The sequence below is a fragment of the Schistocerca gregaria genome, chromosome 7, assembly GCF_023897955.1.
Source record: "Schistocerca gregaria isolate iqSchGreg1 chromosome 7, iqSchGreg1.2, whole genome shotgun sequence".
In the NCBI taxonomy this organism is placed as follows: domain Eukaryota; kingdom Metazoa; phylum Arthropoda; class Insecta; order Orthoptera; family Acrididae; genus Schistocerca; species Schistocerca gregaria.
Genome location: NC_064926.1, coordinates 117,092,495 through 117,114,592, shown reverse-complemented (window position 1 = coordinate 117,114,592; position 22,098 = coordinate 117,092,495). Strand labels below are relative to the sequence as shown.

Sequence of the window (22,098 nt, the reverse complement as noted above, 5' to 3'; positions counted from 1 at the left end):
CCTCTGCCCACCACATCAGCCTGTCCATCTCCTCCATCCAACTGTCTGCTTCTCCATCTCTCTCCTTCTGTCAATCTCTTCCAGCCCCTGTCTTCAGTCATAATTCCTTCCCCTCCTTATGTCCAACTCTTTCTCCGCAATCTCCATCCCTGCCCATCTCACATCCCCCCCCCCCCCCCCCGTCTCTCTGCCCATCACCACCCCTCCCTCCATTTGTCAACCTCATCCTCTCCTCCCCCTCTCTTGCTATCCATCTCCTCTGTCCCCTCACAGTATCGATCTCCTGCTCCCATCACTTCATATTCATCAGTTGCCCCTGCCCCCCTCCTGTTGACCATTCATCTCCACCAGCTCTCTCTTTCTCAGGGTCACTCTCCTCCTGCCCCCTTAAACCCTTCCAGCCCCTCCTGCACCCCTCCCCCCTTTCTCTATGTCCTCCCTCCATCTATCACTCTCAAACTCCCAACCTCCCCCCCCCCCCCCCATAGTACCTGTCAACATGTACATCAACTGCGGGGCAACCTTGTACTACTATATAATATTTTTATCCCTCAAAGTGTGGGTGCCACACAAAGCAGGTATTTGAGTGGCCAATACTACTTCATTTAATATGCCTACACACTGAGGGCTGGAAAACCATTTTGGCAGGTCGATCCCCACACAACACATCTGTCATGAAGGGAAAAGTGTATGGCAGGGGCTGAAAACATATGTGTTGGTCTGTATCTATCACTTCTTTTGCAGGTAGATGGCTACAAAACCTCACAGTGCTGATACTTGTGAAGTTTACTCTTTGCATATCAAATTTGGCTGAAATCTATTCAGGGGTTTGGGAGGAGACACACACACACACACACACACACACACACACACACACACACACACACACACACAATCATACGTACACTGCGCAATGCCGATAACTGATTCAACATCTTGTAATTCTTATGTGACTGTTTTGTATAATGTAATAACTAAAACTCCCCTGATGGAGCACTAAGAAATACTTACCTGTCTCATGCTCTAAGAAGTTAACTATTTTTTTATACATTTTAACAGCCAATGCGTATTTGCCAGCTTTAAAATAATTCGTTCCCTTCTCTTTGAAAAATTTTGCTTGTTCAATTTTCTCATCAGCATCTAGAGACCATGCTTCTTTTGCCTAGGAGTAAAATAAACACAACCATTAAAAACCAATTTAGCTCATTTTTCTTCATAATGACAAGAGAGGCAATAAAGTGTACACTTTCATCACTGGCCTCTTCACACCCAGATCTTGGCTGTGAATTGGCACAACTTTGGGTTGCTTTTTATGACACTGCAAAATAAATGTAATAGGAATGTGGTTCTTGTGCAAAATAAATGTTAATAGGAATATGGTTCTTGTATCATTTAATAGGGAAAAAAATGTATGTTACAGGAATATAACCCACAATTTCTGTATAGAATGTTAGGGATCTACAGCATGGGATCTCTGAGTTTCTGCTTAATTTTAGTGATTTCAGTTGCTTCTCTATGCAATCAATATGAATTAGAATAGACCGTTCTTCACCATACAGAGGATATATTTAACAGCAGACTGGCACAATTTATATTAGACTGCTATACCTTAGCTATCAGACCAAGTCCTTCATTTGAATTCTATCTATTATGAAAAGTGCATGTCAGCATTCACTGCATTCTCTGTGCTGCGAGTACCAATCAAACCTAATTTATATTATTATTTCAGTATGGGTTTTCCAGAGTTTATTATCAATAAAGGCACAGTCTGTATCAATTCAGGCAGGCTAGGAAAATATCTTACCTTCAAAGTATCTGATGTTATTGAATTTAGAATATGTTAAAATGAAGAACTAAGTAAGGAACATGTATTTTTTGTTTTGTCCAAAAAATTTCTCCTCTGAGATACCGCCCTCCAAAGATAACACTGCACATACCATTTTGAAGATGCGAATTTTGTAAAAGTTTTCAAATTCTGTATATCTAGAACAGTTCTAAATATTTTTTTTTTTAATTTGAAAGATAATTGCTTTATGATTACAAAGCAATCCTCCATTTGGACTTAACTGTTGAACTTCTTTTACTATAGCGTTCAGAACTTTTTTTATAATTTATGAATTCTTTTTTTCCAAAAATGCCTATCCATAAAGTTCTGATTTTTTCCCCCTGTCGATTAATATACCATATAGTTCTAGAATCCCTGAAAAGGAGAGCTTCCACTTTTAGGTTGAACAGGAAACAATTGAAATTTTTGCCATACATAAAACCTGTTTTATTACATTATCACATAACACGCTCGCAAAAATCAAAACCTAGCCTTATTTAACATAATTTTAGTTCTGCAAGATGAGTAATAGACTCATTTTTCTACCATTTTAAATGATTCCAAAATGTACGTGAAAGATCCACGACTTAAAAGGTTTCAATTTAAGCAGCAACTTCTGTACACTCAGTTTTGTTCTGAAATCAGCAAGTCAATGAACTAAAAATGTGTTCCACAGCTTCAGTATCTTCCTTTATATAGAATGATGCCTTCCTGTTGAACCAATAGGAGCTGGAGCACTTACAATCTAGGAAGTTAACACTGATGGTGGCGTTTCTGCCCTTCAGCTGGAAACCTATCCAGCAGCTGATCCATGTGCTAGCATGAAGTTCACTACAATTTCATTTAACTCATAATTGGTGTCTATAATCTCTGCAATTCACCAGACACACACACACACACACACACACACACACACACACACACACACCCCTCTTCTCAGGTTGTGAATCTGATTATCATCCTGGTGTTGCTGAGGTGTTGGCCGAAAGAACGAAATTTCTTCTTTCTTGCTCCTTAAAGTGCATGCAATATGAGTTCGCCTATCACCGAGTCCAAAAATGGGTTGTCTTAATTCCTTTCACAGGAGTAGTTTGTTTGGAACATTCTTTTTTCTGCTCACAAAATTCTTCAATTTCCTCTTTGGACAAAAGAATGAAGGACATGGATGTGTAAGATTTCATGACCCTCATAAAATTCTCAGCATTCTGAATAGCAGCTGTATTTGGTCTCGAAAGATTATGTTTTGTAGCTTGGTGTTTCAGCAGGCCGCCTACACCATCACAAGGATCCTTCCCGTGACCAGTAGCACTGTATAACCAGTAAGTTGGCACAAGCGACTCACTCGATTCAAAAAGTTGGTAACGATTTTTAAAATGACTAGGAGCACCATCAGAAATAATGATGGTCTTCTCTGCCCCTGTTTTCAGTTAAAGAATTTTGCATATTGATAGCAAAGCATGTGCTGAGCCATGCCCTGTGTCATCACTTACAGCTGCAACACTTGTGGTCTTATTCTGAAAATATGTCAATCCTGTAAAAATTGAAACCTGGTCATTACTCTAATGATATCCTTGTACTTCTTGTGGGAGAATTCATCACCAGTTCTCAGCAAAATCACAGTGAAGCACTAAACATAGTTCTTCAGAATGTGTTGTTGCAATTTCTTCAGATGCTGGTGTTACTGCTTTCACTGACCATTTATCAAGTTCATCAATAAAACTGTCAAAAGTAACATTTTATTCGTTAGTTTATTTTCCTTCCATGTCACATATGTAATTTCTACGGAGTTATCTGCTACATCTTCCAGGCCAAGTGCCTGTAAAGACAGTCCTCCATTTCCAGGGCAGTCACCACATTGTAACAAACAAGTCTCTCACTTTACGTCACATGTCCTACCAAGGTGTCATATGTCACATGCTCCAGTAAGTTCTTCAAAGTTATAACACAAAATTCAAAATTCGTGCAGTACACACGTAAACATACATATCTAGGTGGGTTTGGAACTACCCACTTAGGTCATAGTGCATAAGATTTTTATCTTCCAATATGGGAAGCAGTATAGTTGCTCATATAGATTGCAAAAGTTTCTTTAATACTGCGAGTCATGTACCTCTTCACTTTCACAGCTTTTTTACCTTCAGCTGTTACAGTTATAGCGTCTTTTGTTGGCACTCTGGTGAGAACAGTACCATTTATCCTCCAGATAAAATGGCTGCACTGTTTGAACTTTAGCTGCTTCTACAGGATGACCATAATAGAGATCTGGTCTTCCAAAGACTTCTTTACAGACCTCACACTTCTTGATTTGTCTACCATGTACTTTGATACTGATGGAATGTGGTCCAAAATTGTTTTCTTTGAAAATATTTCTCGAATAATAGTTGAAACTTGCACCTTTTCGCTGTAGAATGCACAATATTCAACAGCTGAATTTACATCTGTGAAAAATTCCTGGCAAGAGGTGCAAGAGTACTATGGTTCATTTTGTTCTGAAGATGGAATTTCTACTTCGAAGAGTGTGGTCAGTTTTGCTATACCGTATTCATCTATAGCTTTATTAATTTCTCTGGGCTTTGATGCATAGTGCTTATGACTCACTTCACTGACCATTGTGGTTTCTTAACAGGGCTAACACCTACCTCTGTAAATGACTGATTTAGGGTATTTATTTTTTGTCTATTGTTGCAAAATCTGCATCATCTGCACCATGGGAGGCTTCACCTTGTTCTAATTACTATCACTGTTGTTATTCTGTCAAAACATTTAAACACAAAAAGTTGTCACTGGAAAGATCTTAACTTTGAAACACTGTCTTCAAATGAGAACACTTATTCCCAACCTGAACAATGTCTGTTACTTTGTTTGTTCTTATTTATCACTGTTTTATGGATATCAAACAATGGAAATCGAGGATGGAATGTAAAGGTTGGTTGGTTTAAAAAGAGGGGGGGGGGGGGGGGGACACCAAACTACGAGATCATCGGTCCGTTTTTCCTAACTAAACAATGCCACAAGTGTGAGAATAAAATGGATGAGGCATATAACACAAAACGGAAAGAAAAGAAGAACCAAAAGAACGAAGGAAAGGCAATGAATCCTAAAGATGCTAGAAACAGAAGTGAGTAAAACAAGAAAGCAGATTACAGTGGCTGCCCGACCACGAGAATAAGAAGGAGAAGCCAACCACTCTAACACATTAGAACTTCCAGCCAAAGAGCACTACGGTGCAAAACACAGAAGGACAAAGGGCATGCCCTAAAACCTACATGATGTATAAAACCCACTCTCACGGATAAAACTTAAAACTAAAGCTGCTGCTGGGGCATCATCGCCAAACATCGAAGGTAGGGAGCTGGGAAAGTTAAAAGTCTGCCAAAGAGCGGTTAAAAGTGGGCAGTCCAGCAAGAGGTGGATGACTGTCTTGAAGTCACAGTGACACAGAGGTGGGTCCTTGTGACAGAGAAGGTGACCATGTGTTAGCCATGTATGGCCAATGGGGAGCTGGCAGACGACAACTGATTCCCTGTGAGAGGACAGCATGGAAGATTTCCACACATTCGTCATCTCCTAACTGATACGTGGCTTGTTGTGCATACTGTTATGCCATTCCGTCTCCCAAAGCCTGAAAACCCTGCAGCGTAAGATAGAACGCCGGTCAGCTTTGGAGATACCCATCTCCAGAAGTGATTTTTGCGTCGCCTGTTGGCCAGCCTGTCGGCAAGTTTGTTGCTTGGGATTCCGACGTGTCAACGGGTCCAGGGACCACTGAACGACGGGACCGTTCCGAAGCATAGAGGGACTGCTGGATGGACGCTACCAGAGGATGGTGAGGGTAGCACAGGTCGACAGCTTGCAGGCTGCTCAATGAGTCAATACACAACAGAAATGATGCACCAGGGCACGAGCGAATGTGCTCAAGAACACGAGATATGGCCGCTAGCTTTATAGTGAAAGCACTACAACCATCTGGCAAGGAGTGCTGTTCAATATGTCTTCCATGAACATATGCAAAGCCTACGTGACCATCAGCCATCGAGTCATCGGTGTAAAGCACTACAGAGCCTCTGAACACCTCGAGAACCGAGAGAAAGTGACAGAGGAGAGCCGTACATGATAGGACTGCAAGTAGCAGTGGTAAAGGGGAGGACTGCAGTTCAGAGAGAAGGGACTGCACACGAACCACAATCGTTAGTCCCGACCTGGGCCGCCAGTGCGTGACATGGACTGCCACGGATGGGGAAAAGGAGATGGTAATTCAAATGCTCAGGAGAACTACGAATGTGTGCAATGTAACTGGCGAGCAATTGTGCAGGTCTGATTTGCAATGGAGGGACCCCAGCCTCCAACAGTACGCTGGTCACCGGACTCATCCTAAGAAGCTCCTGTCGCTAGTTGAACCCCACAGTGGTACACAGGGCCGAGAGTAAATCCAACGCTGAAGGTGCTGCTGAACCATAAACCACACTCCCATAGTCAATTTGGGATTGGACAAGGGCTTTGTAGAGATGCAGCAGCGTAGATCCAGCACTTCTGCTTAAGCTGACGAAGATGAGGAAGCCAAGTCAATCAAGTGTCAAAAACCAATCGTAAGAATCGATATGTCTCCACTACAGTGAGTGGATCGTCATGAAGGTGAAGTTCTGGGCCCAGATGAATGGTACGACGCCGACAGAAGTGCGTGACACATGACTTTGTAGCTGAGAACTGGAAGCCTTGGGCTACAGCCCTTAACTGCACCTTGTGGATGGCTCCCTGCAGGCGACGCTCAGCAACACCGGTACTGGAGCGGCAGTACGAAATGTAGAAGTCGTCTACATACAGACAATGTGAGACGGGTGGCCCTACAGCTGCTGGTAGACCATTAATGGCCATTAAAAATAGACACACACAATACAGAGCCCTGCCGAACTCCATTCTCCTGGATATGGATATAATTGTGGGAGGCACCAACTTCGACACGGAAAGTATGGAGCGACAGGAAGTTTTTGATAAAAATTGAGAGCAGGCCACAGAGTCACCCCCCACCCCCATACAATGTGGCAAGGATATAATATCGCCAGGTCGTGTCGTACGCTTTATGTCCATCAAAAAAGATGGCAACCGTGTGTTACCCTCTGGAAAATGCTGTTCGGATGGCAGACTCGAGGGGCACAAGATTATGAGTGGTAGAGTGGCACTGGTGGAAGCCGCCCTGACATGGAGCCAGTAGGCCGTGTGACTCCAGGACCCGACCCAACCCAACTGCCAACATACCATATGTGCCAGCAGCTTACACAGAATGTTGTTGCGGCTGGTGGGCTGATAGCTATCCACATCAAGCGAGTTTTTGCGAGTTTCAGCACCAGAATGGCGGTGCTCTAGCCATTGCGATGGAAAGATGCCATCGTACCACATCCGGTTGAAGACAACGAGCAGATGTCGCTCGTAGGCAGATGAGAGATGTTTAATCATCTGGCTGTGGATCCGATCAGGCACAAGAGCTGTGTCGGGGCAATGTGCAAGGGCACTGAGGAGCTCCCACTCTGTAAATGGGGCGTTGTAGGATTCACTGCAGTGTGTAGTGAATGAGAGGACGTTACCTTCCAGGCCCGTTTGACAGTGCGAAAAGCTGGGGTAATTCTTTGAGGCAGAGGCTTGAGAGAAGTGCTCAGCAAAGTGCTCGGCAATCGCGTTTGCGTTGGTAGATAACACACCATTTGTTGTAACACCAGGAACACCTATTTGGGTCTGGTACCTGGAAAGACGTTTGACCTTTGTCAAGACTTGGAAAGATGATGTACGGCACCCAATGTTCGAGAAGTATCTTTCCCAACACTCCTGATCCTGTCATTTGATAAGTTTGTGGATGTGGGCACGGAGCCGTTTAAAGGCTATGAGGTGCTCCAGGGAAAGCTGCTGCTTATGCTGCTGTAGAGCTCGCCGACGTTCCTTAACTGCTTCAGCGACTTCCAGCTACCACCAAGGGACTGCCTTACGCCTCTGACTCCCTAAAGTGCGAGGGATCGTGTTTTCTGCTGCAGCAACAATTATTGTAGTTACCTGCTCAAACATCACATCGATGTTACCGGGTAGGGGAGATTCAACAGTAACATCAAAGATGAAAGTTCCCCAGTCCTTGTTTAAAGCCCATATGGGTAGGCGTCCATCGGCCTGAGGCTAGGGTAGTGATAGGAAGATGAGGAAGAGGTTACTACCACACAGGTCATGTGCTCTCCACAGGATAGATGGGAGAAGTCCCGGGCTGCAAATTGATAAATCAATGGCCAAGTAACTAGCATGAGCCACAATGAAATGTGTGGCGGCCCCAGTATTTAAGAGGCAGACGTCGAACTGAGACAGTAAAGTTCTCTGCCTCGGCCAGTGAGCACAGTGCTACCCCACAAAGGGTTATAGGCATTAAAATCTCCCAAAAGTAGGAAAGGTTTAGGAAGTTGATCAATCAGTGCAGCTAATACATTCAGGGTTACTGCATCATCTGGAGGAAGATATACATTGCAGAGAGTTATTTCCTGTGTTGTCCTTATTCTGACAGTCACAGCTTCAAGAGGGGTTTGATGGGGCACACAGTGTCATCACAGACTGAGTTTAGGACATAAACGCAAACTCCACCAGACACACTATTATAGTCACTACAGTTCCTGTAACATTACTTATACCCGCGAAGGGCAGGGATCCGCATGGCCGGGAACCAGGTTTCTTGGAGGGCAATGCAGACAGTAGGTGTAAAGCTTAACAGTTGCCTTAGCTCAGCCAGGCTGTGGAAAAAACCGCCACAATTCCACAGGAGGATGACCATCATGAGACTGGGAAGGCATGGAACATACAATGAGGTAGTTTATGCCTCAGAGTCACATGCTGCCACCGACTTATTGCCTGAGCAGTCTATGTCCATTGTGTCTGAGGTTCTGGTGAGATCTAGGTCCTCAGCGGATGCAAAAATCTTCACCCCATCCTCAGACAGTTTGTAGGTAGCAGTGGTGTGGGTGCCACCACAATTTTCTTGGTCTTAGGGGTTTTCTTTTTGAATTTCTCTCGCTGCTCCTTGGATTTCCCTAATTGGGATGACTTCACTGGCTCAGTCTCTGGGACTGAGGATGAAAGTGAAGCCATAGGACCAGCTGCTTTCAGTCTCTTCAGCCACTGGTGGGTGTCATCTTTCACACAAGCAGAAAGCTGGGAAGGGAGTGACCCAAGGGACCCATTCCTAGCGAGAGAAGCCGAAGAAGACTTATGCTTCTCCAGCTTAGAAGTGGGGACGGACGTCCCCGATGATTTGGGGGGGGGGGGGGGGGGGAGGGGGGTTGCTTCTAAAGCAGGGGTGCAGGAGCAACAGGGAGGGAAATGGCCCCCCACCATCAAGGGGGCAGGTGTTGTCTTCCAGCTCTGAGAGATGACTGGGGTTGGTGGAGCTGATTGTGCCAGAACTGTTGTAGTGGTGGCATAAGACTATGTCATACGTACAGGATGCAGGCGATTAAGTTTTCTCCTAGCCTCAGTGTAGGTCAGTCGGTCCAGGGTCTTGTACTCCATGATTTTCCTCTTTCTGGAGAATCCTGCAGTCTGGTGAGCAAGGCATATGGTGCTCTCCACACTTGACACAGATATGATGCGGGATACATGAAGTAATGGGATGTGATGGGCATCCGCAACCTCGACATGTGATGCTGGAAGTACTGGAAGGCATATGGCCTAAATTGCAGCACTTAAAGCACTGAATTGGGAGAAGGGATATAGGGCTTTACATCACAGTGTTAGACCATAACCTTGACCTTCTCGGGCAATGTATCACCCTTAAAGGCCAAGATGAAGGCACTGGTAGTAATGTGATTATCCCTAGGACCGTGGTGGACATGCCAAACGAAATGTACACATGGCCGCTCTAAATTGGTGCGCAGCTCATCATCAGACAGCGAAAAAAAGGTCCCTGTGAAATATGATACACTGGACGATATTTAAGCTCTTATGGGGCATGATGGATACAGAAACATCCCCCAGTTTGTTACAAGCGAGTAACACCTGTGACTGGACAGAGGATGCTGTTTTGATCAAGACTGAACCACATCTCATTTTGAACAAGCCTTCCACCTTCCCCCCAACTTGTCCTCTAAATGCTCAACAAAAAAGTGAGGCTTCATTGTCATGAAAGATTCCCCATCAGCTCTTGAACATACAAGGTACCGGAATGAATAAGATCCACTGCCATCGTTAGCCTGTCAATCGTCCCATGGTGTGGTGAGATCGTACTTCTGTGTACAGAATTGAGCTCGTGAATGCGTGGAGACTGTTGGTGTTTCACCACCAGCAAGAGATGGACTATGCTTCATCGCATGTCATCTGCCCTGATGCCATCAGGGGCCCTCCACACGGGTGCCACCCAGCTGCAGCAAAGGCTACCTGGCAGGCTGGCCATTGTCTGGAGTCCCTATGCCCCAGGGGGAAGGGCATCTACCCATTGGCATATGTGGGGAGTTAACGACGCAGGCATCAGCAGAGTGATCCCTGTGTGGTCAGCGGGCTACAACCCTGACAACAGGGTACATAGTGGACCCAAGACAACAGACTGACTACCGTGTAGGATATCAGGTGCAAAGTAGTCCATGGTCATCGTCGACGCAGAAAGCGACCCTGCACAGTGCTTGGTGGAAAACAGACCCAGGAAGGTGTTCTTGCCCAAGAGATGGAGAATGGGTGGGACTGCAATGTGACGATGAGAAAGTGGGCCAAAGATCTCAATGCACGATGGACACAATGCACCATGTAAGGCGCCCTTCCCCAATTGGCTCGCTCTTCGGGAAAATTTTGAGGAATGGAAGTCAAACCCTACAGGGGACCATCATATAAGGCCGAAACGTGTGAGACTCCTTTTAGTCGCCTCTTACGACAGGCAGGAATACCTTGCGCCTGTTCTAATCCCCGGACCCACAGGGGGAATGTAATGTAACAATATTAGCAAAGGAAAGTTGCTACTCAGTGGAGATGCTGAGTCATGATAGGCACAACAAAAAGTTTCACACAATTATAACTTTCAGCCATTAAGGCCTTTGTCAGCAACACCCACACACCCACACACCCACACACACCCACACACACCCACACACACCCACACACACACACACACACACACACACACACACACAAGTCTGCAATCTCAGAAAACTGAAACCACTCTGTGAGAAGTGTGCATGATGAGAGTGGCAACCAGGTGGTGTAAGGAGAAGAGGCCAGGGTGGCTAAGTGGGGGTGGCGGACAATGAAGGGCTACAGTTTAGACCATGGGCAGGAGAGAAGGGCAGGAGAGGGTAAGTGCTTCCTGAAGTCCATAAACCCAACCACCCATGACACCCCATTGTGGGCTGTTATTGTGCCCCCACTGAGACCAGCACCTTCAACCTATTAGCCGGAACCTATCCTCCTATATAAAAGATACCAACCATTTCCTCCACCGCCTCTCCACAGTTCCTGTCCCTTTACCACATGGTGCCCTGCTTGTCACTATTGATGCTACCTCCCTGTACACTAACATTCATAATGCCCATGGCCCTACTGCTATCAAACAAAACCAACAACCTCCTTCCTAGCCACCATGATCAATTATATCATCACCCACAATTACTTCTCCTTTGAAGGCCTTACCTACAAACAAATCCGGAGTACAGCTATGAGCATCCTCATGGACCATCTAGAGGAACCCTCCCTAAAAGCCCAGAATCCTAAACCCCCTCGCCTGGTTCAGATTCATTGAGGACATCTTTGCTATCTGGATCAAAGGTGAGGACACCCTACCTACATTCCTCCAGAACCTCAACAACTTCTCCTCCATTTGCTTCACCCGATCCTACACAACCCAACGAGCCACTTTCCTAGCTGTTGACCTCCACCTCGAAGATGGCTACAGCAGTACCTCCATCCATATCAAACCTACTAACCCCCAGCAATACCTCCACTTCGACAGCTGCCACCCATTCCATACCAAGAAGTCCCTTCCGTTCAGCCTAGCCACCCAGTGGTCATCGCATCAGCAATCACGAGCAGTCAATCTCAAAATATACTGAGGGTCTCACTGAAGCCTTCAATGACTTTAATTATTCTCCCAACCTTGTATAAAAACAAATCTCCCGTGCCTTATCTTTCCTGACTCCCACCACCTCCCTAAGTCCCACAGTCTGCCCACAGATGAGTGTTCCTCTAGTAACTCAGTACCATCCAGGACTGGAGCAGCTGAATTACACTCTTCACCAGGGTTTCAATTACCTCTCATTGTGCCCTGAAATGGCAAATGTCCTGCACACTATCCTTTCCACCCCCCCCCCCCCCCCCTACAGTGGTATTCCGCCATCTACAAAACCTCACTTACGCAACCCCTAGTCCCAATCCCTTACCTCATGGCCATACCCCTGTAATAAGACCTAGATGCAAGACCTGTCCCATACATCATCCTACCACCACCTACTCCAGTCTGGTCACTATCATCACCTATCTCACCAAAGGCAGGGCTACCTGTGAAACCAGTTATGTGATTTACAAGCTAAGCTCCAACCACTGTGATGCATTTTATGTACGTATGAAAACCAATAAGCTGTCTGTCCGTATGAATGGCCACCAACAAACTGTGGCAAAAAACAAGTGGACCACCCTGTTGCTGAACACGCTGCCAAACATGATATCCCTTATCTCAATGACTGCTTCACAGCCTGTAACATATGGATCCTTCCCATCAACAATAGCTTTTCTGAATTGCGCAGGTGGGAACTTCCCTCTAATACATCCTACTTTCCCTTACGCCTCCTGGCCTCAACCTTCGTTAGTTGCTGTCCTCACCCATCCATCCCCCTCCCTGTTCCCACTCCAGCATTACACAGCCGTCATTGTACCGCCACACCCTGTCTTTTAATTCTTTTTATGTCTCTCCTTTCCGCACTTACCACCCCCCCTGCCCACTTTCTCTCCTTCCCTCCGTCTAAACTGCAACACTTCACTGTCCGTCACCCCCACCATACTATATCTCCCCCCTCCCTGCCCCAGAATCCTCCTTATCCTACCCAGTCACCTCTCCCATCATGCACTGGAGCTGCTGCTTGCAGTGTGGTTTCAGTCGTCTGAGACTCCAGACATGTGTGCAAGTTGCATTCTCTAATGTTCTTTTATGGATGTGCAAGTAGTCAGCATACTTCACTCTCCTGTGACTCCAGTCAGCAGACTGCAACTGTGTCAACGGGCAAATTCCTCACAAAAACACAGAGCTCACTGGATGGTCTCATATTTCTTAGAAGCTTCTTCAGTAAACAAATTAACACTGAACAACTACAATACAGAAAACTTCAATGAACAACCATGACAAAGAAACTGACAAGAGACTACAATAAAGTGTAAGAAGTAACTGCAACAAAGAAAGTGATAAGAAATAACTGCAACAAAGAAAGTGATAAGAAATAACTGCAACAAAGAAAGTGATAAGAAATAACTGCAACACAGACAATAGAAATAAACACTGTAACAATGACATTAGTAAGAAGCTACTTCAGGAGGACATATACTATCCTCGAAAGTTAAAAATAATGATTTTTAAAATAAAACCTGCCCAACTTAAAAGTGGAAGCTCTCCTTTACAGAATATAGTACTACATCGTACTAATCAACAGAAAAAAATCTAACTTTCGTAGATTGGCATTTTTGAAATAAACAAATAAAAATCTGCAAATTATTAAAAAAAAAATCAAAAGGTGACAGTAAAAGGACTTTGACAGATATATCCAAATGGAGGATACCATTGAACTATAAAGCAAATATATATACCAAGCGGGAAAGCGCCGGCAGACAGGCACATGAACAAAACACACAAACACACACACAGAATTGCTAGCTTTCGCAACCGATGGTTGCTTCTTCAGGAAGGAGAGGGAAAGACGAAAGGATGTGGGTTTTAAGGGAGAGGGTAAGGAGTCATTCCAATACCGGGAGCGGAAAGACTTCCCTTGGGGGAAAAAAAGGACAGATGTACACTCGCGCGCGCGCGCACACACACACACACACACACACACACACACACACACACACACACACACACACACACACATCCATCCATCCATCCGCACATACACCGTGTGTGTGTGTGTGTGTGTGTGTGTGTGTGTGTGTGTGTGTGTGTGTGTACATCTGTCCTTTTTTTCCCCCAAGGGAAGTCTTTCCGCTCCCGGGATTGGAATGACTCCTTACCCTCTCCCTTAAAACCCACATCCTTTCGTCTTTCCCTCTCCTTCCTGAAGAAGCAACCATCGGTTGCGAAAGCTAGCAATTCTGTGTGTGTGTTTGTGTGTTTTGTTCATGTGCCTGTCTGCCGGCGCTTTCCCGCTTGGTAAGTCTTGGAATCTTTGTTTTTAATATATTTTTTCCCATGTGGAAGTTTCTTTATATATACACACACTAAGAAAATAACTGGAACTGTTACAGAGATACGGCACTTTAAAATTTTTTCCGAAATTCGCACCTTCAAAATGGGGTTTGCAGTCTCACCTTTTGAGGCCTGTATCTAAGGGCAGGAATTTTTTGGAGAAAACAAAAAGACACTTGTTTCTTACTTATTCCTGAATTTTAACAAACATATGCTAAATTCATAACATCCGAGACTATGAAGGTAACCCCCCTGCCCGAGTGGTACAGATTATGCCTACAATATTTTTTTTTCCGGTGGCATGAATTAAACTTGCATGGTGCTACTGCAATTTCCTTTACAAAGGAACATTTCAAAACAGTATTTTGAAGCACAGTTCAGAATTTCTGCTTTTCATTTGCTGCCCACAATTTCAACTCTTGTCATCCATTAGTGTCTGGGCATTAATTTTGGTGCCACTGACAGGGTTCACATATGACTAGAATTTCTTTTTTTACAAGAGGCATTTCAATAAGACTATGCTAGTTGTTGAATGGTTTGAGCACAGCATCTTTCTAGCCAAACTTTTTCCATTTAGCATTTTTATTGCAATAGCCCTGTATCACTTCACACATGTGTATCTTTGAAAGACATAGCTATGTATTTCACATAAAAATCATGTTTTTGCAAACAAACAACACACACCTGTCAATATGTTGGTATGTAAACAAGAAACAGTCAACCTGCCACACAGCCATCTAAATAACAACCAGCATGTACATTACTCTGTAAAAATACATGGGAAAAGTGGAAGTGCTTGAGATGTCGCCCACTACATTCAGCTTCTCACTACTACATAAAGTTTCTGCATAATATTATCCTCCTTGCTTAATGGACCCTTCCCACTTTTTCCAAACATTTTTGTTACGTTTAAAAAACTTATCTCTTCCCCTCATTTTGAAAAAAGGAGTGCAAGTAAAAATATAAAGCCACTTTTGCCAAAAACATATGTACCACTTTTACAACTGCATTTTCAAACTATACATTTACTTTCATAAAATTACATGGGTATTTTAAAAGTATTGGTGATGAACTAATTAATTGCTCAATTAATGACATGCATGATAGAAACAACGTGAATAAATTAACATAAAATGAAACCCAGTATCTTCTTGAGATCTTTGTGTTGAATTCTCAATTGTCAGTTGTCAAGCAAATTTATCACATAACAAGTAATTCAGTTAAATTATGCTACCTTTTCAAAATTTTTTAGTTCCACTTCATACTCAATTTCAGCATTTCCTGGTATGTTCAAGTCAGGCTTGCCTTCCTTTTTAAATGCATATTTTGGTTTTATAATGATTCTTGACTTTTCTCCTTTTTTAAATTTTTCCAGGGCTTTTTCTACACCTTCACAGATTCCGTATTCACTTCCTTCACCAAGTGGAAAAGTAACGCTTCTTTCTTCGAAAATATTCCCGCTGTGTTTACCGACCAAATTAACTGTTGAGAAAATAAGTCAATGAAACTATATCACAATACTGTCATCAAATAAAAAATGCCAGCAGTTGCTGAAGAACCATCCTTAATGAGTAATTACCTTCAACTGTTGCCCCATCATTTGGACTACTATAGCCTTCACCTTGAATAATTTGGTATCGTGTTATACTGCCATCCTTTTTTGGCGATATGTCTTCTCCTTGCCAGTCAATAACCTCAATCTGAAACAACCGTGCACCAATGATCAACTATTAATGTTTATATCACCAATTAATATATCTTATATAAACATCTGTATACATAAACACACACACACACACACAGACACATACACCTTCGACTAACTGAGTATTTAAGGCAGTGCACACTGGAGCTATTTGAGGTACAGAATGTCTGTAGCTTTTCCACTCTTAATTTTCTCAAATCATCCTTGGGAAAGATTAACACAAATTACAAAGGCTTACATTTATGTTCTTCATTTGCTACAAGTACCATAAAAAATGGTTTTCCTCTGAATCACAACACTGCATTGTGTTGTCTTCAAGGCCAAGCAAAAGTGTCACTTGATCAGTATATTTTGAACATGATTCACTGTTACACCAGACTTCACGTGGTTACACATTTGAAAATGAGTACACAAAATAGTGAACCACAGCAATAAGTAGGTTGTTCTTTTACATTACGTATTCAACAAGTTTCTATATGAAATTGTGCTTAAGGAATACACTCCTGGAAATGGAAAAAAGAACACATTGACACCGGTGTGTCAGACCCACCATACTTGCTCCGGACACTGCGAGAGGGCTGTACAAGCAATGATCACATGCACGGCACAGCGGACACACCAGGAACCGCGGTGTTGGCCGTCGAATGGCGCTAGCTGCGCAGCATTTGTGCACCGCCGCCGTCAGTGTCAGCCAGTTTGCCGTGGCATACGGAGCTCCATCACAGTCTTTAACGCTGGTAGCATGCCGCGACAGCGTGGACGTGAACCGTATGTGCAGTTGACGGACTTTGAGCGAGGGCGTATAGTGGGCATGCGGGAGGCCGGGTGGACGTACCGCCGAATTGCTCAACACGTGGGGCGTGAGGTCTCCACAGTACATCGATGTTGTCGCCAGTGGTCGGCGGAAGGTGCACGTGCCCGTCGACCTGGGACCGGACCGCAGCGACGCACGGATGCACGCCAAGACCGTAGGATCCTACGCAGTGCCGTAGGGGACCGCACCGCCACTTTCCAGCAAATTAGGGACACTGTTGCTCCTGGGGTATCAGCGAGGACCATTCGCAACCGTCTCCATGAAGCTGGGCTACGGTCCCACACATCGTTAGGCCGTCTTCCGCTCACGCCCCAACATCGTGCAGCCCGCCTCCAGTGGTGTCGCGACAGGCGTGAATGGAGGGACGAATGGAGACGTGTCGTCTTCAGCGATGAGAGTCGCTTCTGCCTTGATGCCAATGATGGTTGTATGCGTGTTTGGCGCAGTGCAGGTGAGCGCCACAATCAGGACTGTATACGACCGAGGCACACAGGGTCAACACCCGGCATCATGGTGTGGGGAGCGATCTCCTACACTGGCCGTACACCTCTGGTGATCGTCGAGGGGACACTGAATAGTGCACGGTACATCCAAACCGTCATCAAACCCATCGTTCTACCATTCCTAGACCGGCAAGGGAACTTGCTGTTCCAACAGGACAATGCACGTCCGCATGTATCCCGTGCCACCCAACGTGCTCTAGAACGTGTAAGTCAACTACCCTGGCCAGCAAGATCTCCGGATCTGTCCCCCATTGAGCATGTTTGGGACTGGATGAAGCGTCGTCTCACGCGGTCTGCATATCCAGCAAGAACGCTGGTCCAACTGAGGCGCCAGGTGGAAATGGCATGGCAAGCCGTTCCACAGGACTACATTCAGTATCTCTACGATCGTCTCCATGGGAGAATAGCAGCCTGCATTGCTGCGAAAGGTGGATATACACTGTACTAGTGCCGACATTGTGCATGCTCTGTTGCCTGTGTCTATGTGCCTGTGGTTCTGACAGTGTGATCATGTGATGTATCTGACCCCAGGAATATGTCAATAAAGTTTCCCCTTCCTGGGACAATGAATTCACGGTGTTCTTATTTCAATTTCCAGGAGTGTAAAAGGAGTTTTTAAGAATAAATATTCACAGTTTCTTTTTAAAGTTAACTTTTCTAGCTATCAAGCATTTTAAATCATTGGGAAGGGATCAAAAATTGTCGACGAAATATAATTCGCTTATTTTTAAGCTAAAGCTGATGACCCGTAAGTCTCTTTATCTACTGCTGTCCAATCAATACCATTACCTGCAATGGATTTTTAAAATAAACTTTTTCAGACAATATGAATACTATTGTGACTGAAATAACTACCTATTTAAAGCAGCACTGAAAAGTAGATTGTTTTCAAGCAGTTCATTGTGAAATCTGAAGTGTTACAAGCAAACAGTGTTTCACTTTAAATTTTGCTCAAAAATACTGCTAAATGAAAGGAATAGACCCCTTAAGTGAAAACTCCAGTGTGGTCAGTAAGAAACAAAATAAAAGACCAAGGACACAACCAACGAACCAGCACAATGAGTAGAAAAAAATTATTTTGGTTCTGCCGAACTGAAGCACAATAACTGGCATAACAATTGCAATGTTGGGATGTAATTATTTATTAGCACAAATATAGCCATGGTTTGTAGAAAATTCTGGGATTTGGTGGTACATTCAAAATAAGTTGCACATTTTCACAGTTCAGTACAGTGCAAGTGGAGAGAAGCATACTGTTGAGAGTGCGAGGAGTTCACGATAATACCAGATCTATTCAACGCAGAACCTGGCAGACTCACTTGACTGCATTAACAGAAAGCTGTGCAAGCTGGCTAGTCTGAGATCTATCTCAAACAATTTTACAGATACTATTTGGTAATAAACTTTCATTCTCACACATCTTACAGTTTAATTCATCAGCTTCACGATGACGTGTATCATGTTGTGATATTTCAATAGTCGGTAAAATACTGCAAGAAAAATAAGTATCGCTATGAATTCGTGTTTGCTGTGTGTTAGGTTACATGTTGCTGTATATTAGATTTAGATAATAAATTGAATTATTCTTTAAGCCTGGAAGGATACCATAGCCTGTTCCCAAACTTGAGAAAATGGAATGTATGTAAAGTGCTCTGTCGAACTTGCCCATCAGTGAAAAAACTAGAATGAAATATTCATAAATTCCTCGTATCTCATAAATGGTAGATATAGAAACAAGATTTTGGCACGGGACAGCAGACAAAGACGAGTGCGTTTTGCCATACGATTAATATGTGAAACTTCCATATCTACCATGATAGTCAAGCAGCTACAGATTTTTCCAATAAAATAATGTAATTGTTGATGGCCATCAAAAGCTGGTGAAATGTCAACTGCTGTAGGTTTTGTAACAGTATAAGTGAAGAAGTTATCAGTTAACTTTTATACTGAAAAAGGGATGTTTCATAAATGGTCGACCTGTCTTACACCAAGTTGTTAGTCATAATACACTATATCGGCATTCTGTCACAATTTTGACTGCATTAGAATTTTAGTGACACAAATATTTCTATACTTGACAAAGATGATGCTTTCAACATGGCAATAAGAGAAGTTATGTATTCCCCAGAACTCGTCATGGTCCTTCATGAATCAATATCTCCTCAATTACCTTCTTGGTAGGGTCGACAATTCAAGATCATTCCTGTCGTGTAACATTTGCAGTGGCTTCTTTCACCAGTGTTTCAACCTCAGTGAGCCAAACTTCTTGTCCCCCCCCCCCCCCCCCCCCACCACATTACTTTTCACCCTGACCCATATACTTTGTTGGATTTAAACGAGCATGACACTGAGGAAGCCTATTACCCTTTTCCCTTTACCACCTTTACCATTAGCCATTTCAGCAACTTGGTAGCTTGAAGTTTTTGGCTTGTACAGCACTACAAGTTTCATTAAATTCGCCTTACATTTGCTAGGTGTAACTTTATCTAATGGAACATTCCTTTGTACCCAGAGCAAAGTATCTGCTTCCCACCACTGCATTGTTGGAGCTGTATGCATCACAATAGAGTTTTTTTTCTCTTACTACTATCAAATTATGAGGATTTTTTTTTTTCCAGCAGAACATTATCTTCCCAGCCAGTGAAGATGTTCTTGGATGACACTTTTATTGTAAATTTCCTATTCATATGTACTGCACTGTCGTCCTTAATGCAATGCCAACACAAAACACCTGTTTACAATACCTGATGACTATAGAACACTTCGACGACAGAAAATATGATTTTACAATGAGAGCTCATGTGCTTTTGATGCATCTAATGCACGACATCATGTTACTGTTAATTTATGGTGTGGCAACAGCGGCACTTTCATCCCCGTAATCAAAAGTGACCCTGACTTCGGCAAGATGTGGTTCATGCAAGACAAAGCTCAACCTCATCGAAGCAGGATGGTGTTTGATGTCCTGGGGGAGCACTTTGGGGACCTAATTCTGCCTCTGACATGCCCAGAGGCCACTGACATATGCTTCGATTGGCCGACATATTCTCTGGATCTGAACACATGCAGTTAATTTCATGTGAAATCACCCAGTGGCCATTGCCCTTGTGTCACAGATTTTTCTGAAAATTTGGTGCAAGAATATGTACATAAAGAGTTACGGTTAAAATATATTTCCTGGAATTTTTTGACCAAAATTGTAACTATGAGACAATTTTGAAATGTGGGCCCCTTCTACCAACTGGCATTGAGAAACGAAGTGCCTTGTAAGTTTGTAACCACTATACCTTTTTTATTTATGAATCAATTTTATACAATTTGCTGTCATTCAAAAGTAAAATAGAGCTATAATATAAAAATTATTAAAGTGCTGTGTCTAAGCAACAAATATTTGAATACTTGTAAATAATGCAATTTCTCACTTTTCTTTTTTTCTAATTTCAGGATCCCCCGCACCCCCCCCCCCCCCCCCCTCATCACAGCTGACTCACAAGTTTCACCATCAGAATGTTTGTTTCAAATAATTCCTACTGCCATACTTTTCAAAAGATCAGAAGGATATTTGTCTTCTCTTGTTAGATCTTATACTTTTTCAATAATGCTGTAATAATTAATTGCTTCAAATAGCTGTGTGGGTTATGTTTTTTGTTTCTGTGTACTTTACATATATGTAGGGCTTTTTAGTCTTGATTTTGTGCTTCTTACATAAGCAGCCATTCTGTCTGATAAGTTATTTGAAAGTACAGTCGAACCCCTCAATATGATAATGTTCGGGAAATAGAGCCCCTCAATATGAGATAGTGAAAAGGAACAATTGAAATTAAAAAGAGAAAGAATTCATCTAATCCATGCATAGTTGCGCAGTAAAGTATAACCAGGGAGACTTCATGTAACTTCCATAAGTGCAAAGGGTTGCATTTTTTCAACGTATTACAGTGCCCTCTGATGATGTATAATTTTTATGAAGCGACGCTACACCACCCAATCATATTATAACCTACAAACAGTTGTTGCAGTAGATGCTTTGTTTAATTGTGGCTTGTTATCAGATGTTTTAGTGAATTTTATTTATCAAATATTATGAGTGAAAAAAGATTATGTATTTTATTTAATGTCTTTTTTCCATGTTTTTTTATATAAATTATCATTAGAAATAATGATATAATCATGTAATTATTATTATTATTATTATTAATAAATAATTTTGTTTCATACAAAATTATATTATGATCAATGATAATTCAATTAAAAATACATTACATTAAAATTTAGTGATATTTATAACACCAGAATGAAGGTTTTTTATTAGTTATTACTCTTTATTTTATTATTTATTCACTATAAATTAAACAATCGAGATTTGTATATTGATTAAACATAATTTATATACTTGAAATATATATTACCTTCAAACCAAATATTAATCCACTCAATTTTAACAATATACAACCAAGTAATCAATAAATAATTGTTAATTATTTTGTCATTGATTTTGTTACTGACAGTTAAAAGTTAATTTTTACTTATTTCATTTTAAAGGCCATTAAGGCATTATCCATACTACATGTTCAAGGTTATAAGTGTCTTACAAATTTTCACAGAATTTAAACAAAAAAATATTTTCTTTATTTACGTAAAATTTATTACTTATATACAATAATTCAAATAAAATAAATAACTGTCATAAAATACATCACACTATCAAGTTGAGGGGTTTTAGATCATCATATTGGGGGTTTTACACATTGAGGGATCCGACTGTGATACAAAGTGGTTCCTTAATGTGAATATTAGAGATCACTTAATAAAGTGGTCCATAAACTCTTTCTCATTTCCCCCTTACAGATTCTTCACAGTACAGTC

The 22,098-nt window shown here is 42.6% G+C and overlaps 1 protein-coding gene across 4 annotated transcripts in view; it reads right to left on the bottom strand.

Annotated features, from left to right (window-relative positions):
* Positions 1 to 22,098, bottom strand: part of LOC126281338 (peptidyl-prolyl cis-trans isomerase FKBP4-like) — a 126,066-nt gene that overhangs the window by 78,899 nt on the left and 25,069 nt on the right. For all 4 annotated transcript variants that reach the window (XM_049980223.1, XM_049980222.1, XM_049980220.1 and 1 more), the window contains exons 4-6: positions 15,793 to 15,913; positions 15,448 to 15,695; positions 1,012 to 1,162 (exon numbers count right to left, since the gene is read on the bottom strand). In XM_049980223.1, the coding sequence (XP_049836180.1) occupies positions 1,012 to 1,162; positions 15,448 to 15,695; positions 15,793 to 15,913 (520 nt within the window). The remainder of the gene's footprint in view (positions 1 to 1,011; positions 1,163 to 15,447; positions 15,696 to 15,792; positions 15,914 to 22,098) is intronic.